The sequence below is a fragment of the Moschus berezovskii genome, chromosome 14, assembly GCF_049115385.1.
Source record: "Moschus berezovskii isolate FMDL1 chromosome 14, NW_MosBer_1.0, whole genome shotgun sequence".
Lineage (NCBI taxonomy): Eukaryota > Metazoa > Chordata > Mammalia > Artiodactyla > Moschidae > Moschus > Moschus berezovskii.
In genome coordinates, this window is record NC_142473.1 from 10,195,238 (window position 1) to 10,212,711 (window position 17,474).

At 37.4% G+C, this 17,474-nt stretch overlaps 1 protein-coding gene across 1 annotated transcript in view; it reads right to left on the bottom strand.

Annotated features, from left to right (window-relative positions):
* CEP126 (centrosomal protein 126) overlaps window positions 1-17,474 on the bottom strand; it is a 119,896-nt gene that overhangs the window by 453 nt on the left and 101,969 nt on the right. The window contains 5 exon segments of the mRNA XM_055422886.2: window positions 5,843-5,868; window positions 5,871-5,906; window positions 12,971-13,180; window positions 14,712-14,787; window positions 16,441-16,553. Of these exon segments, the coding sequence (XP_055278861.2) occupies window positions 5,843-5,868; window positions 5,871-5,906; window positions 12,971-13,180; window positions 14,712-14,787; window positions 16,441-16,553 (461 nt within the window).

Genomic DNA, 17,474 nt, shown 5'->3' on the forward strand with positions numbered 1-17,474 from the left:
TACACTAATTATAATGGTTTATAATCTTTACTCTTTGCTATTGGTAACATGTGCTTATAGGTGCTTTTTTAAAATCATAAACGGCTGTGTAAATGGTCAAAATTTAATAATTTTATTTTCTACAGGAATCACTTGGAGCCCATATAATACCCTAGGAGTAGTTTAACAATGTTAGGCTAAAGAAGTTCTTGGGAATGTAATTGTTAAAAATTCATTAATTTTATTAAAAAAGCAGGTAAAATATTCCAAACTGAAAATCCTGCTTCTACAATTCCTAGATTTTGAAAAACCATGGCGGGCCTGCAGGACGCCCTGCAGTAACCCTTTCATCCTATATTGTTTGCATTGTATTTGGATCGTCTGTGTTATAATGCAAACTACTTGAGGAAAGGAAAGTGTTCTCTGCTGTCCCAGCCTGACACAGGGTAAGAACTAAGGCTATATTTGTTCAGTGAATAAAAATAGGCAAATATAATAATTTTTACAAAAGAAAAAACCAGACTGCTATGGTTGCCAAAAAGAAGAACTTCTAAATTTTGAGTAAAACAAAGTCTGAGCTGGGTAAGCCCATCAGGGGGATGACACTGAAGTCAAGTCTTAAGAATAGTAGGAGAGAGGCATTTAGGAGCAGTCCTGTGAGGTAGTGGGAGCAGCGTGGGCTCGGGATGCTGCAAGAAGTTCCAGGGAGACCTGCTTCTTACTCAAGAGTATGTAAATTATGACCCGTGGAGCAACTGGAGATGAGGGTGAAGAACTCTTGAGTGTAGTTCTCTTAAATTACTTTTCATCATCGATTTATTTTTGGTTGCACTGGGTCTTTGTTGCTGCACTGGCTTTTTCTAGCTGCGGCAAACAGTGGCTGCTCTTTGCTGCATTGGGGTGACTTCTCTTGTTGCAGAACACAGGCCCTAGGTGAAGGGGCTTCAGCAGTTGCGGCCCGTGGGCTCTGCATTTGTGGCTCATAGGCCCTAGAGTGTGGGCTCAGTAGTTGTGGCGTGTGGGCTTAGCTGCTCTGTGGCATGTGGAATCTTCCTGGGCTGGGAATCAAACCCTGTCCCCTGCACTGGCAGACAGATTCTTATTCAAGGTACCACCATGGAAGTCTTAATTTTATCTTTCAGGTGATGGATAACTACTGATGTTGGGTTTTAAGAGTGTTATGTTCATACTTGCGCTTTAAAAAGATTGCTCTGATGGTGATGGTATGAAAGACGCAGTGGTGAGAGCAAAAAGGGAGGCTGTTGAAATGGTCTAGATGAGACACGATGAATTCTTAAACTAAGATAATAGTAGAAATGGAGAGGAGTCAGCGGATTTGAGATGCACTTTATTATTAGGAGGATTTATTGACTAGGGGTTAAGGGAGAATGAGAAGCCTGGATAAGATACAAACTTCTCTCTGGGAAATTTGGTGGATAATGGTGTCATTGATTGAAATAAGCATTATAAAAGGTAGAACAGATTTTGGGGGGAAGATGGGAAGTGTAAACCCTGACTCATCACTGAACAGTTCTGAGAGTTGAGAAAAATCACTTAATGTCACCAACTTAGAAGATTAAACAGAAGAATATCTATGAGACCATTTGGTACAGTGCTTTTCAATGTTAGGAGCCTAGTAAGTGTGAGTTTCCTTTCTTCTTCTTATATCTCAAAAATGTTCAGTTGCCACAAAGACTATTATTGATTAAATGTTAACACTCAGGGGCTTCCCAGGTGGTGCACTGGTAAAGAATCCACCTGCCAATGCAGGAGATACAGGTTCGATCCCTAGGTTGGGAAGATCCCCTGGAGAAGAAAATGGCAACCCACTCCAGTATTCTTGCCTGGAGAATCCCATGGACAGAGGAGCCTGGCGGGCTGCAGTCCATGGGTTTGGAGTTGGACACGACTGAGTGAGTACACAACAACATTAACATTCAGGGACTTCCCAGGTGGCCCTGTGGCTGGGAGCCCACAGGGTCGTGGGTGTGGTCGTGGTCGGGAAACCAAGACCTCAGCTGACAGGACAGCTGAGCCAGTGTGCTCTGGAGCCCACACTCTGCAACCAGAGGAGCCTGTGCGCTCACAACTGGAGAAAGCCTGCGCAGCCAAAGCAAACAAACAGATAACACTCAGCAGAGGCCTTTGGAAGAACGCTAGAAACAGTGGTAATTTTATGGAGCATAAAATCCTTAGAATACTAAAAAAGTTTCAGGTTCACTGTGTTTTATTGAAGTCTGAAAAATGTGGATAATTTATATATTCACAGACCATGTATAAAAAAGCCATATAATCTCCACCAATATTTTCAAGGATTGAGTATGTGCAAATTTCTATGAAGTGGGCAGAGAAGTGAAAAAAAGCCTGTAAGATCCAAAAAAGCGCATATGGAGTATATATGTGTAAAACTAGATATACTGCAGTAATAAGTTCAGAGGAGGCTTAGAGTATCATAGATGGATTGGTCACAGGATGCTTCATGGGAGAAGTAACATTAAACTGCAGCTTAGAGGGTTGTGTCTGAAGAATAGAGCAAAAATATACTGCAGATAGGAATTGGGTAAGAACGTAAGTAAAGCATGAGAAAAACATGAAAGCAGAGCAGAGCACTGCAAACTTGATTCACATTAAATACATTAAACATGTTTGGCTGGAATGGAAGATCGACATTGTACATTGTAGGATTAAAAATAACTCCTATTTTTTAGAAGATAAGTTACACTTTGTATGTAAATTTCATGTAAATACTTTTTGGAATGTCACTTTTTTGGAGATAATTTAAACTAGTAAGATGATCATGTGTGTTAGTTGCTCAGTCGTGTCTGACTCTTTGTGATCCCATCGACTGTAGCCCACCAGGCTCCTCTGTCCATGGGATTCTCCAGGCAGGAATACTGAGTGGGTTGCCATTTCCTTCTCCAGGGGATCTTCCTGACTCAGGGATCGAACCCAGGTCTCCCACTTGCAGGAGGATTCTTTACCGTCTGAGCCACCTGGGAAGCCGAGGTGGCAATAATAATAATAGTGCAACTTAACATGTATTTAGCACATGTTATAGGTTCTGTTCTAAGTGCTTTACATGGGTGATTATCTCACATAATGCTAATCAGTCCTCTATGGGGGTGGATACTATTAAAGAGATTACAAATGTTCAGTGAAGGAATATAGGAAAAAGAGTGGGTTGAATACTTCTCTTCTGAAAAATCTCATAACAGCACTTGCTCTAAGCAATAGCAGTTGACTGTGCTATGAAAGATACTGAGGTGGCCCTCTTGCTCAAAATTATTCCTCTAACCCAAGTATTAAAGTGCCTGAAATCCCACTATTAGAAATCCATTATTGTTCTTGATAGATAATGGTTTCAAATGATTTAAATGGTTTTACACCTTTCAGAATGATTTTTTAAAATGATAAAGTATCTTTTAAAATTCATACTAAACACATTAGGAAGAAAAAATACATCAGTTTACTTCTATGCCTGAGATGAGAAACCCAGATCAACACTATCAAGCACTGGTGTGGGGGAAACATCCCAAAGGGCAATTGAATGGGGTAAATATGCAAACAGCAACAACAGTAAAACCATATATATGGGGTGGGGGGTGGTGGATTAATATATAAACTTCACTCAGGCTGTGAATTTTCCAGAGAGATATACAACTTCTGGGAATAAAACATCAATTCTCCAATATTAAACAAATGATATTTGGGTTTTTAGTATTGGGGTACCTGATAGATATTATACAATTAGTGTTGCTAGGTGGAGAAATTCAGTTTCTGAATTAACTACATAATACTTATACATTGTAAAGCTATAAGATAGCATTATAATTTAAAAACAAAATTCTTATTCATATGGATAGGAAAACATTGGAGATGAATGAAAAACAAAAAAACACTGATAAAAAGCTTATCTGAAATATCTCTAAAATAACAAATACTTTTGAACAGACATTTTTGCCATTTAAAGAGATAGAAATATTTTTTGGAAAAATGTCTATTGACTAGAAATAGGCTATACTATAGATGTCCTGGTAAATACAATTTTAATGGTCTCCTGTACATACAGAAAGTGTAAGAATATGGTTATATATTGCCTTTTTAGAAATTTCATATTAAATAATTTTACAATATATATAAAATACAATGAAGATCCAAGAACAAATTTTGAAATCTTTTAAAAGACTAAAGTACATCGAAAGCCCACGCACTTTACGCCAAAGGGAGGCACTAAGGTTGGGCATCTAAAAGTGTGGACGTCTGTCTTCGGGACTATAGATAACAAGCAATTGCATAGAAGACGCGAAGCAAGATACAGGTAGAAATAAGCCCAAGTGATTAAAAGAAAAACAGGCTACAAAAACATAAACTGAGAATTCTGCATTCATAATAACTCAAATTAAAAAATAACCTGAATCTAATCATGAGAAAACAATCAGACAAATCCAGATTACAGGGTATTCAATATAATCGGTCTGGACGCTTCGTAAGTGTCAATGTAGATGAAAGATTGAAAAAGAGAAGAGACTTTTCTAGGTTAAAAGATACAATAACCAAATGCAATATAATCCTGGGTTAGATCCTGGATCAGAGAAATAAAATAGCCACAGAGAGTTTTTTTAGACAACTGAAGAACTTTGAATGTGGAATGTGTATCAAATAATATGTGACATTAAATTTCTAGGGTGTGATGATTTTGATGATGTAGGTGAATTTCTGTATGCTGGGGTATTAGAGGGGAAGTATCACCATGTCTACACTTTTAAGCAGTTCATTAAAATACATGTTTGTGTGTGTGTAACTATGCATCTTCTGTCTCATCTACCCTGTCCTATCCAAGTCCACCTATTCTACTCTGCTCTTTCATCTGCCCATCCATCCATACATCAGATAAACCAAGGACAGCAAAATGTCAACAGCTGGTGAATCTAAATGAAGAGTAAAGGCAAACAAAAATAAAATGTTCAAATCTCCAGGCAGAATATGGCTAATGAAACTGCATTGATGGAGGAGGGGGATGGAGTAATTTTGATGTCATAACTCTGTGAATTTATACCATTTTTCCTGAGAAAGGAAGGTTGCTGACTGATGTTACTGATGTTAAAATAAGGAAGAGTAACGTGTTTGGAGAGAAAGTTAATGGTTCAGTTCAGTTCAGTTCAGTTCAGTCACTCAGTCGTGTCCGACTTTCTGCGACCCCATGAATCACAGCACGCCAGGCCTCCCTGTCCATCACCAACTCCCGGAGTTCACTCAAACTCATGTCCACAGAGTTGGTGATGCCATCCAGCCATCTCATTCTCTGTCGTCCCCTTCTCCTCCCGCCCCCAACCTTTCCCAGCATCAGAGTCTTTTCCAGTGAGTCAATTCGTTGCATGAGGTGGCCAAAGTATTGCAGTTTCAGCTTTAGCATCAGTCCTTCCAATGAACAGCCAGGATTGATCTCCTTCAGAATGGACTGGTTGGATCTCCTTGCAGTCCAAGGGACTTTCAAGAGTCTTCTCCAACACCACAGTTCAAAAGCATCAATTCTTCAGGGCTCAGCTTTCTTCACAGTCCAACTCTCACATCCATACATGACCACGGGAAAAACCATAGCCTTGACTAGACGGACAAGTTAATGGTTACCATCTGTCAATTGATGAAATGCTCTCAAGGTAAAAATCTTTATATTATGATTTTTTAAATGAGAGGATATTTGCTTGATTCTAATAAAACATCTTAAAATGAAAAAGTTTATTGGGGAGAAAAGCTTCCTAAAAGTCAATCTCAAGAAAAATTATTATCAATAAAGGATTCTTACATATAGAAACATGATGTTTCCTAAAAGAAGAAAACAAAAAAATACTCTGAAAATACTTACCAAAAGTGGTATTATTTGTAAAGTCCTTTGATGGATGGATTTTTGCAAATGGTTTCTTGTATATCTGAAATAATTATACCATGATATATAAATAATTTAGTTATATATATTGAAAGGACTGGCTAGAGAATCAAATATTAAATTCTGATGTGTCAAAATATTTAAAACTGAATAAGACACGGTTTTCCTTATTGTCCTCAGAAACAGTCAAGAGTTAATTTGATTAAAAACAATTATTATACACAAAATTTATGTTCCTAAAAAGACATTCCTAGAACTTTGACTGTTCCATACCAATCTTTATTCAAATGCTAGGTTATTTTTAAAATTTTTCTATCTTCTTGTTTTTTTTTTTTTTTTTTTTTGAAATCTTTCTATCTTCTTTTTAAACAAACAAAAAATTTCATTCTTGGAGGATCTCAGGAAAACGGAGGAGATGTTTAGCTGCTGCTGCTAAGTCACTTCAGTCGTGTCCGACTCTGTGTGACCCCAGAGACGGCAGCCCACCAGGTTCCCCCGTCCCTGAGATTCTCCAAGCAAGAACACTGGAGTGGGTTGCCATTTCCTTCTCCAATGCATGAGAGTAAAAAGTGAAAGTGAAGTCGCTCAGTCATCCGACTCTTAGCGACCCCATGGACTGCAGCCTACCAGGCTCCATGGGATTTTCCAGGCAGCAGTACTGGAGTGGCTTGCCATTGCCTTCTCCGGATGTTTAGCTACTGAGGTGCAAAAAGTTTAGTAATTTGGTCAGCTCTAGTCTTTTCAATGTTTTTGCTTTTGTCCATATAATAGCAAGGATCTAAACAAAAGAAAAAAATTAAGACAGAATCTTTTATATGAAGCATTTAAGATGTGTGGAAGTATCTAAAGGAAAAAAAATAACCCTCCAAAAAAAGGGACTTGATGCTTTTATTCTTTATCTGCTTAATTTTTGGAGAAGGAAATGGCAACCCACTCCGGTATTCCTGCCTGGAAAAATCCCATGGACAGAGGAGCCTGGTGAGCTATGGTCCATGGGGTCACAAAGAGTTGGACACTACTGAGCACAGCACAGCTGCATAATTTTACATCTTAAACCTACAGCTTTAGTTATGTGTTGCTTTTGTAGATTCAGCACCCTGTCTTTTATTAATGTATTAAGAATTTAATTTTGAAATTAACACAGAGTATGTAAAACATATGTGCATATTTTAGTTAGTACTAATAAAGCTAATGTCTTGTGTAACTACCTAGACTAAGACATTTGAACATTATTATCACTTTGGAGAAATCCTGGAATACCTCATCTGCTCTGGGGATTGCACTCTCTTCCCTTGCTCACAGAGGTCATGCACTAAACTGGCTTAATACATCTGTGCATATCGCCCAAATAATTGTCTAGTTTTGCGTGTTTCTGAGCTTTACATAAATGGTATTGTACTATCTTTATTTTTCTGTAATTTGCCTTATTTTGCTCAAAATTATATATTATTTGGATTCATCCATGATGACATATGTAGCTCTAGTTTTCCATGTGTGTAGCTGTCCAGTTTTGAATAGTAATCTAGAACCTGAATATACCACATATATACGTGCATATACATATATATATATGTGTATATATATATATATGTTTTAAAATTTTTAGCTTTTGTTGTTATGATGATCTCTATCCCCTGGAGAAGGGAATGGCAACCCACTCCAGTATTATTGCCTAGAGAATCCCATGGACAGAGGAACTTAACGGGCTACACTCCATGGGGTTGAAAAGAGTCGGACATGACTAAGCAACTAACACACACACACTACACATACTTATACATGTTTCCTGATACACATGTGCAGTTTTCTCTAGATATGCAACTAGAAGTAAAATTTCTAGGTTGTAGGATATGTTCATGGTCAATTTATTACATGGGTAGCAAAACATTTCCTAAAAGATTGCTTCAGTTTATATTCCCGTCAGCATTATGAGAGAGCTCTAATTGCTGTATGTCTTTGCCAACACTTAGCATTGCCACGCTTTTAAATTCATGTCTTTCTGATGAGTAAATAACTGCATCTCATTGTTTTATTTTGCATTACTAATAATGTTGAATAATCTATTAGTGTTTATTGTCATTTGCATTTTCTTTGATGTGAAGTTCCTGATCGTCTTCCCACACCTATTTTTCTACTAAATTGACTTTTCTTATTGATATATAGAAGCTCTTTATATATTTGAACGATGTATTAAATTTTCTTTTGTTTTGTGGCCTGCCTTTTCATTCTTTTAATGTTCTGATATGAAGAAAAGTTTGTAACTTTAATACAGTCAAATTTATTATCTTTTTCCTCTATGGATTATGATCCTTTGCTCTACTTAAGAAAGCCTTCTTGAAATTCTGAGATTACAAATATTTTCTATACTACCTCCTAACAGCTTTATATATATTTTTCATATTTAATCTTTAATCACCTTGTAACTGATTTTTACGTATATTATGTAGTAGGAGCTCAATTTAATTTCTATTTGGTGCCCAATTGTTGCAATATGAAGTGACAAACAACTTGTCTCAAAATGACCCCAGAAGTTCTTTGGAACCCAAGAACAGGTTCTCATCCCATGTGAAACGGCTTTACCTAAATCCAATCAGTAGCTCATTCCAGTGAAAAAGGTAACAGTTTCTCACACTGGGATCCCAATCAGATGTTTGTTAGACTGGTTTATATTGTCCAATGGCTCTTAGATCCTCTGTTCTGGTGTTTTCCTTCAAACGTTTTGTTTTTTCTCTCGGTGTTTCAGTTTGGAAATTTTCTCTCACCTATCTTCAAATTCATAAATGCTTTCCTCAGCTTTGTTGGATCTACTGACAAGTACATAGAATACATTACTCACTTCTGTCACAGTGTTCCTATTTCTCACATTTCTATTTGACCCTTTTGTATGGTTTCCATCTCTCTGCTGAAATTCTTTACCTGTTCAGGCTTGCAATCTCCCATGTGGCCCACCTCTTCCACTATAACCTTTAACATCTTAGTCATAGTTATTTAAAATTGGCGGGAGAAGGGGTCGACAGAGAATGAGATGGCTGGATGGCATCACCGACTCTGTGGACATGACTTTGAGTGAACTCCGGGATTTGGTGATGGACAGGGAGGCCTGGCGTGCTGTGATTCATGGGGTCGCGGAGAGTCGGACACGACTGAGCGACTGAACTGAACTGAACTGAAAGAACTGATGCTAAAACTGAAACTCCAATACTTTGGCCACCTCATGCGACGAGTTGACTCACTGGAAAAGACTCTGATGCTGGGAGGGATTGGGGGCAGGAGGAGACGGGGACGACAGAGAATGAGATGGCTGGCTGGCATCACCGACTCTGTGGACATGAGTTTGAGTGAACTCCGGGAGTTGGTGATGGACAGGGAGGCCTGGCATGCTGTGATTCATGGGGTCGCGGAGAGTCGGACACGACTGAGCGACTGAACTGGACTGAACTGAACTGATCCAACAGTTTCAACATCTGGGCCATCTGTGTCTCACTCTGCTAATTGCTTTGTCGCTTGACTGTGAGATTTTTTCCTTGCTTTTTAAGTTTTGACTGAATGCTGAACTTCTTGTTTGAGGTAAATACGTCTGTGCCAGAAAATGGGCATGTCTTTTCTGTTAGACAATTGGTGTATATGTACGTGTGTGTTGTTAATCAACTCAGTTTGAGTTTTATTGTTGCTATGGTTACCTTCAATACATCAATGGTTTCAAAATTCTCCAGTGTTATTTTGTGCTTTTGCAGGTGTCATAGAGGTTTTTCCCTTAAATTTTCCCCTCTACTTTCAGTTTTTGCCTCCCTGTGTGTCTGCACAGCACCACAAGACTCTGTGCTCTTGCTTTTCTCCAGCTGATTTTCATTGCTGTTTCTTGGTACTTGCTGGCCTTGCAGTGGGGGAGTAGTGGAGTTTTCCTGTTGTCCTGCTCCAGGCTTAGTCTTAGGCATGTCCTCTATGCCTCCTCAGTCATTCTGCTCCTCCTTTCCAGGGCAGTCCACTTTGTCCACTGTATCTTTGGAAGGTTTTGTGCAGGACAATTTTGTGCCCCTTCTCCAAAAGCACGATACCTCTAATAATCTGGGTCTATGCCTCCTTTTTGCCCCTTCTCCAAGAGTAGAAGCCTACTTCTCTTACCTTTCCGCTACACCCAGTAAGTCTTCACTTGTGCCCTGGGGGCAATCAGCAAAGTTTGCCGCCTCTATCCCAGTACCTGTGTGTGTGTGCTCAGTTGCTCAGTCGTGTCCACATCTTTGCACCCCAATGGACTGTAGCCCACCAGGTTCCTCTGCCCGTGGAATTTTTCAGGCAAGAATACTGGAGTGGGTGCCATTTCCCACTCCAGAGGATCTTCCTGACCCTTCCTGACCCAGGCATCAAATGCACATCTCTTTTGTCTCCTGTTTTGGCAGGTGGATTCTTTACCTCTAGTGCCACCTGGGAAGCCCAGACCTTCATTCTGCAGGAAAGAAGGTTCTGCATGGAGCTTGATACCTTTCCTACAGTGATGGCTGCTCCCCTTCTCCAAGACTGCACCACTGAGAAGGGATTTCTCTAGTCTCCTGTTCTGCTGTTTTTCCTGTGAACACACAGTATAAGTTTATAAAGAAGAATCTGTGAGCTGTGTGAACCCCTCTTGTGTCTGTAACTCCCAGAGGTTTTATATTCCAGTAATAGCCCACATTTATCTGTTAGCAGTTTAAACATAATTCCTAACATCAGCTTGTATGGAATCTGGCATTTCACCATATTCTGCCACAGGCGAGCCAAAGGTCATGTTGTCTCTCCTTGGAAGTTCCTGTCTTTCCTTGGATGTCAGGCTACTTGGTTGTGCTGGGATCTCACCTCTCTAATGGGTTCAAGAAAACCTACACTTTTGTTGTTTATCTGTTTTTTCTCATTCTTATTGTGTGATTGACATATTCCAGTTTTCTACATTTTATACAAAAGTGGAATATATACATGCACACAGTAAATACATATATATTACATATGAAAAAAATATTCAGTAGTTCTCAACCACAGGTAATTTTCTTTTTGCCATTCAGAGGACATCTGGCTATGTCTGAAGACACTTATCATGATAGGGATATTCTATGATTTTCGAAGCCAGAGATACTGCTACGCATGTTACAAGGCACAGGACAGCCCCCCACAACAAATGATTATCGACCAAAAAGGTTGAGAGACCTTGATAAATACATACATACAGAAAATATTTTTATTATTATTGTTCATGTCTAAATAGTTTGTAATTTCTATTATGGTTAATTTTCCAGAACATTGGTTTGTTTAGAAATGTTTTTCTTAATGGTTTTTTTGTTACTCGTGTTTAGTTCAATCGCATTGTGGTCAGAGGATGTGCATTACTCCAATCCTTTGAAATGTGTCAATGTGTTTTATAGTATAATATTGGTTCATTTTAATAAATGTTCTATGTGTGCCTACAAAGAATGTGTCCCTTTGATCAAGAACGTTAATCATGTTTGATTCTTACATATCAATCTTTTTGGTCTATTTGTTCTATCAATTACTGATTGTAATTAATTATAATTAATGTTAAAATATCCCCTAATCATGGCTAAAACATACTTTATACATTTTGAGGCTATGTTTTTAAATGTTTATACAATGAAAATATTTTATAGATTTTTCCTGTATTAAAACTTTGATCATCATGAAGTCATCTTTTTTATGTCTAGTAATGTTTTCTGCTTTATAGTCAATTTCATCTGATAATAATTCATCTAAACTAGTTTTCCTCTGTGACCTTAGTAATTAGCACAGACATACTTTATTCATCAATATCTAAAGTTAATTTCTATTTCTCATGGACAGAGGAGCCTGGCGGGCTGCTGTCTATAGGATTGCTAAGAGTAGGACATGACTGAAGTGACTTAGCAAGCATGCACAAAGTTAATCTCTATCTTTACTTAATTCCATAACCATACAGGAATTCTAGTACACTTTAATACCATTTATGTTCTCCAAGTTATGTAACATTTTTGATAGGTATTTAAATTCTGTTTTCTGTTTGAATCACATACTACTTTTTAAATTACATTTATTTTTATTTTATACAATGTTTGTTCAAATTTACCCTCTCAGACTATCTATCTGAGATCACTTTTGGTTTGCTAAAGTACATTCTTTAGAATTTCCTTTAGTAAGAGACTGTTGTTGACAAAAACCTCTTAAAGAGTTACATAGACATACAGAGGGGTGAAAAAAGCTTGCATGTCTTCGCCTCTCATCTGTTTAATTCTGAGACTTGTTAGGCAAGCTATTTTTTTTTTTAACCTCTCTCTCTGGGAGTGTGAGACTGCATAGGATGTAGCTCCTTGGTAGGCCCAACTTTAGGGTGGGAGGGTCTTCCATGAGACTATTCATCTTAAGTAGGCCATGGATTTTGTCTTCTCCTCCCATTTTTCCGTGAGGCCATGAAAAGCAAAGCTCAATTTCACTCTGTGGGTTAAATGTTCTCAAGAGAAAAGCTAGCAGCAGCACTCTTCTTATCACTCTAGGCTCTTATTTATATTTAGTTCCTGGTCCTAAGAATTTCTGTATTCTTACCATCTTATTGCTATATTTAAGATTTTAAAGTATGTAATCCTGAATTTATGATTGTTTTTGATGGATGGTAAGTACAGAGGATGAGATGATTGGATGGGATCACTGACTCAATGGACATGAGTTTGAGCAAACTCAGGAAGACAGTGAAGGATGGGGAGGCCTGGCATGCTGCAGTTCATGGGCTGACAAAGAGTTGGAGATGACTTAGTGACTGAATGACAACAACAATCCTGAATTTATGGTTGTTTTAGATGGATGGTAAGTACAGATAACTAGCTTGTCACATTGCTGAAATGATTCACACATTGCTAAAAGACAATTAAGCCTTCCAGTGAAACTGGTATCATTGTAAATGATATGAATACAGTATACTTGAAATAGTAAATATATTCAGATAAATCTTAAATTGTTATAAACTTGGTTTAAATAGTTGATAATCTGGACACATTTTGCATTTTCATTTTCAATTTTTAAATTAAATTTTAAATAAAAATTTTCTAAGAATAAAATACAAAATTTTCTGTATACAAAGTGTTCTTCCATACTTACAGTATAATCTTTCGTTGAGATGATTAAGGGACCGTAGGATCTTTTGTTCTTCAGCTGATAGTGCACAGATGTTAAATTGCTGCGTTTTATTTAAAGCCAGATTTGTTTGCTGTAGCTGCTTGCTATTCATGACAGTTAGAATTGCATCCTCAGGCACTGAAGCTTTCACTAGATTTTCAGCCATCAAAAATTCAGAAGTACTGCCTGAAACTACAGAAGCTTTATATTAACTATTCTTTGATACCTTTTTGTCTTTGGGATCTGTCCTCACACATACTTAACTGACACGCCTGTATGTATTAATTTCACAAACAGAAACCCAGTTTTAACTTTTGTTACTTTGCATTTTATTTATCAGGGTCTTCTATATCTAGTATTTTCCCATCCTTAATTAAAAAACAGATACTCAAAATGATGGCAGTGAGGTAATAAAAGTTCATAGAGTGTAGGTTGAACTAAGGAAAAAATACATTATGTATATGTAGATTATTTCTGTGTTGTTTTTATTATTCATTGGTAGAATAAAGAGATGAATAGATTGTCTTATAATAGCAATTATGGTGATAAGAGGAAAGGAACTTATGGAAATTTTAGAAAATTAGATGATCAGCTGGATAGAACTGAAAGCTCAGAAACTGACCAAATAAAAGACCATATGACTAAAGATGGATCAAATACTTGAAAGAAGATGAATCAAATAACTTAGCTTGTTGTTTATAAAATAAGCATTTTGGAGTTTCACTTCACATCATCTATTTAAACAAATTTCAAAGGAATTAGAGTTAAGTTTAATGAATCAAATCATTAAAGTAATCTAGAGGGAAAAGAAACATTTCTAACTTTCTTCATCGGGAAGTTTCTTTGGTAATGCACAAATCACTAAGACAAAACCAAAAGCAAATTTTTTAAGGTTGGTCTTCCCTAATAGATTTTAAATTCTGAAGGTCAAGATTTTTATATGTTTGGTTAATTATTATGTATCCAAAGTATTTAGTTGCAGGCAGGAAATTAGCTCTCAATAATTATTTATTGAATGAAAAAAATGTAAATTAAGACTTCTATATGTGAAAATAAAACATAAGTGGAATAAAATGTACATAATAAAGTAGTAAAACATTTGTAACTAGCATAAGGAGCAGAATCCTTGATATTTAAAGAGTTTGCAGAAATGAATGAGAAAATACTAAAATTCCAATATTTATAGGAAAAAAGAATATGAAGAAATAACTCACCAAAATAAATACACATACAGAAACAATTAAGCTTATTATTAGTATAAGGTATTCAAATAAAAACTAATAACAAACCATTTCTCTGTCATATATGCAAATAATAGATGTGATATTTACCTCAAGTTTGAATACACCCTAGAAGAATTTTGAAAGATACTACTTTTCAGGAAAATGCTACAGGAATATATAAAAAAAGTCACAAAATTTATTTCCTTTGACCTAGTACTCATTTAATACACAGAGTTTCATTCAATAAATATTAGTTGGGTGTCAATTAAGCCAAGTACTCTAATCCTGGGTATATAAATATGGAAATCATCTAATAGGAAAAAATCTGATGTAGAAAGATGTTCAATATATTACTATTTAGAACATACAAAAACTGGCAACAGTCTAAATGTGCAGGGTGAGGAGACTTCAGGTCCTAATTGGTGGTATAATAGTCATGTGATATGTAAGAACTTTGGAAAATATGTGTAAGAACAACAAAAAAGAAAACTAAAACATACCTTCTTCAATATTAGAAGTACCCCTTGTAGTTTGTTTTGGCTCACTTGAACTTAGCTGGATACTTTGTCCAAAATTCTATAAAAATAGAATATTAAATCAGAATTCCATATTTAAAATTAGTGATATATATTGGCTTAAAAACTTTTATTTGCTGTTTTTATTTTCAATTATCACTATTCATATAATACATATTTCCTTTTTTTTTGGAGCAGAAATTACGAATCACTGGAATAAGTCCTTTCTATGATGAAAGTGAAAGAGGAGGGTGAAAAAGTTGGCTTAAAGCTCAACATTTGGAAAACGAAGATCATGGCATCTGATCCCATCACTTCATGGGAAATGTATGGGGAAACAATGGAAACAGTGTCAGACTTTATTTTTTTGGCTCCAAAATCACTGCGGATGCTGACTGCAGCCATGAAATTAAAAGACGCTTACTCCTTGGAAGGAAAGTTATGACCAACCTAGATAGCATATTCAAAAGCAGAGACATTACTTTGCCAACAAAGGTCCGTCTAGTCAAGGCTATGGATTTTCCCCGTGGTCTTGTATGGATGTGAGAGTTGTACTGTGAAGAAAGCTGATCACCGAAGAATTGATGCTTTTGAACTGTGGTGTTGGAGAAGACTCTTGAGAGTCCCTTGGACTGCAAGGAGATCCAACCAGTCCATTCTAAAGGAGATCAGTCCTGGGTGTTCATTGGAAGGACTCATGTTGAAGCTGAAACTCCAATACTTTGGCCACCTCATGCAACGAGTTGACTCATTGGAAAAGACTCTGATGCTGGGAGGGATTGGGGGCAGGAGGAGAAGGGGACGACAGAGAATGAGATGGCTGGATGGCATCACCGACTCAATGGACATGAGTTTGAGTGAACTCCGGGAGTTGGTGATGGACAGGGAGGCCTGGTGTGCATGGGGTCGCAAAGAGTAAGACACGACTGAGCGACTGACCTGAACTGAATGGTAACTAAATGGCTTCCCTGATAGCTCAGTAGGTAAAGAATCTGCCTGCAGTGCAGGACACCCCTGTTTGATTCTTGGCTCAGGAAGATTCCCTGGAGAAGGGATACACTACCCACTCCAGTATTCTTGGGCTTCCCTTGAGACTCAGCTGGTAAACAATCCGCCTGCAATGCCGGAGACCTAGGTTTGATCCCTGGGTTGGGAAGATGCCCTGGAGAAGGGAAAGGCTACCCACTCTAGTATTCTAGCCCAGAGAATTCCATGGACTGTATAGTCCATGGGTCCCAAAGAGTCGGACATGTCTTGGCATGTCTTCCAGGATGTTCAGGTTCAAGGAGGCCATTTAAACACACTGGAATTATATTAGTCTTTATGATAAGAACATTGCTTTATTTTCCATGGCTCCGGTTTACTTTTCTTTTTTTCCCTTTTTTAATGTATAGTTAAATATTAATATTGTTGTGAATAAATTCAGCTTTCCCGCAGAGCTGACTATAAATAATAACAAATAAAATAATGTGATTTCTTAAGCTTGCTTTAAAATATTCATTAGTAACTGATCATTTAGGCAAACTAGAATATAGCATTTACGTATAGTACAATAAGCTCCTAGCATAGAGAGTTCCAGTGCTTCACAATGGCTTCGGCTATATCATTTATATTGTGGAACAGTTTGCAGGCAGAGCACAGACCTTTAAGAACATTCTGTTTTCCAAGCAATTTTTCACTATTGAATAGAGATGTCTACTAATGCTATACTTACATTCATCTGCTCACTGTACTTCTGTCCTACAGATCCAGGGTTTTGTCTTTTTTGCTCTAAAAGACTTTTGTGTTTATTTTCGACAACTCGTTTTCTTCTTGTAACACTAGAATCTTAAACAGATACCACGGCAAAGTCAAAATCTACATGAGTAGACAGTATATATCCACTGTAAACTTCCAAGTTACCTTTAAACCACAGAAAACCCTAAGTTTGATTCATTCAATTGGCAAGCTTTTATTGAACTTCTCTTACATGTACTATGCATGACACAGGTGCCATAACGATTTAAACAACCTCTCTGCTTTTGAGGGGTCTATAGTTTAGAGCAGTGACCTCTAAAGTGTTGTGGCAGAACACCAGGAGGATATGCAAAATAAATCACTGTTGCACAGGAAGAACATGTTAAAATTTCATTTTCTATTATCTAAAAATTATAAATTTAAAATTTACTGTGGTAAAACATGATTGATACTGGCACCCTTGTGAGTTTGCAAGGTAGATGCATATAGTGTGTATACAAGGTATGCACATAGCATACAGTAAACAGTTATCTTGGAGGAAGTGCAGAGGTTCTAAGTGTGTGAGGTTGGCAGTGTTATCTTCATTAGTGTTCTTTTGTGTCTTTCAATGCACTGAATTTTATGTGTGCCCTGGATTTATGGATATTTCATAGTATCTGAATGAATCCTTACAAAGTGGCTGCTGCTAAATTGCTTCAGTCGTGTCCGACTCTGTGCAACCCCATAGACAGCCTCCCACTAGGCTTCCCCGTCCCTGGGATTCTCCAGGCAAGAACACTGGAGTGGGTTGCCATGTCCTTCTCCAATGCATGAAAGTGAAAAGTTAAAGTGAAGTCGCTCAGTTGTGTCCGACTCTTAGCGACCTCATGGACTGCAGCCTACCAGGTTCCTCCACCCATGGGATTTTCCAGGCAAGAGTACTGGAGTGGGGTGCCATTGCCTTCTCCTTACAAAGTGGAAAAGAGGCTAAAATGACTTATGTAGGGCTTTTATTGTATGTGTAATGTTTTA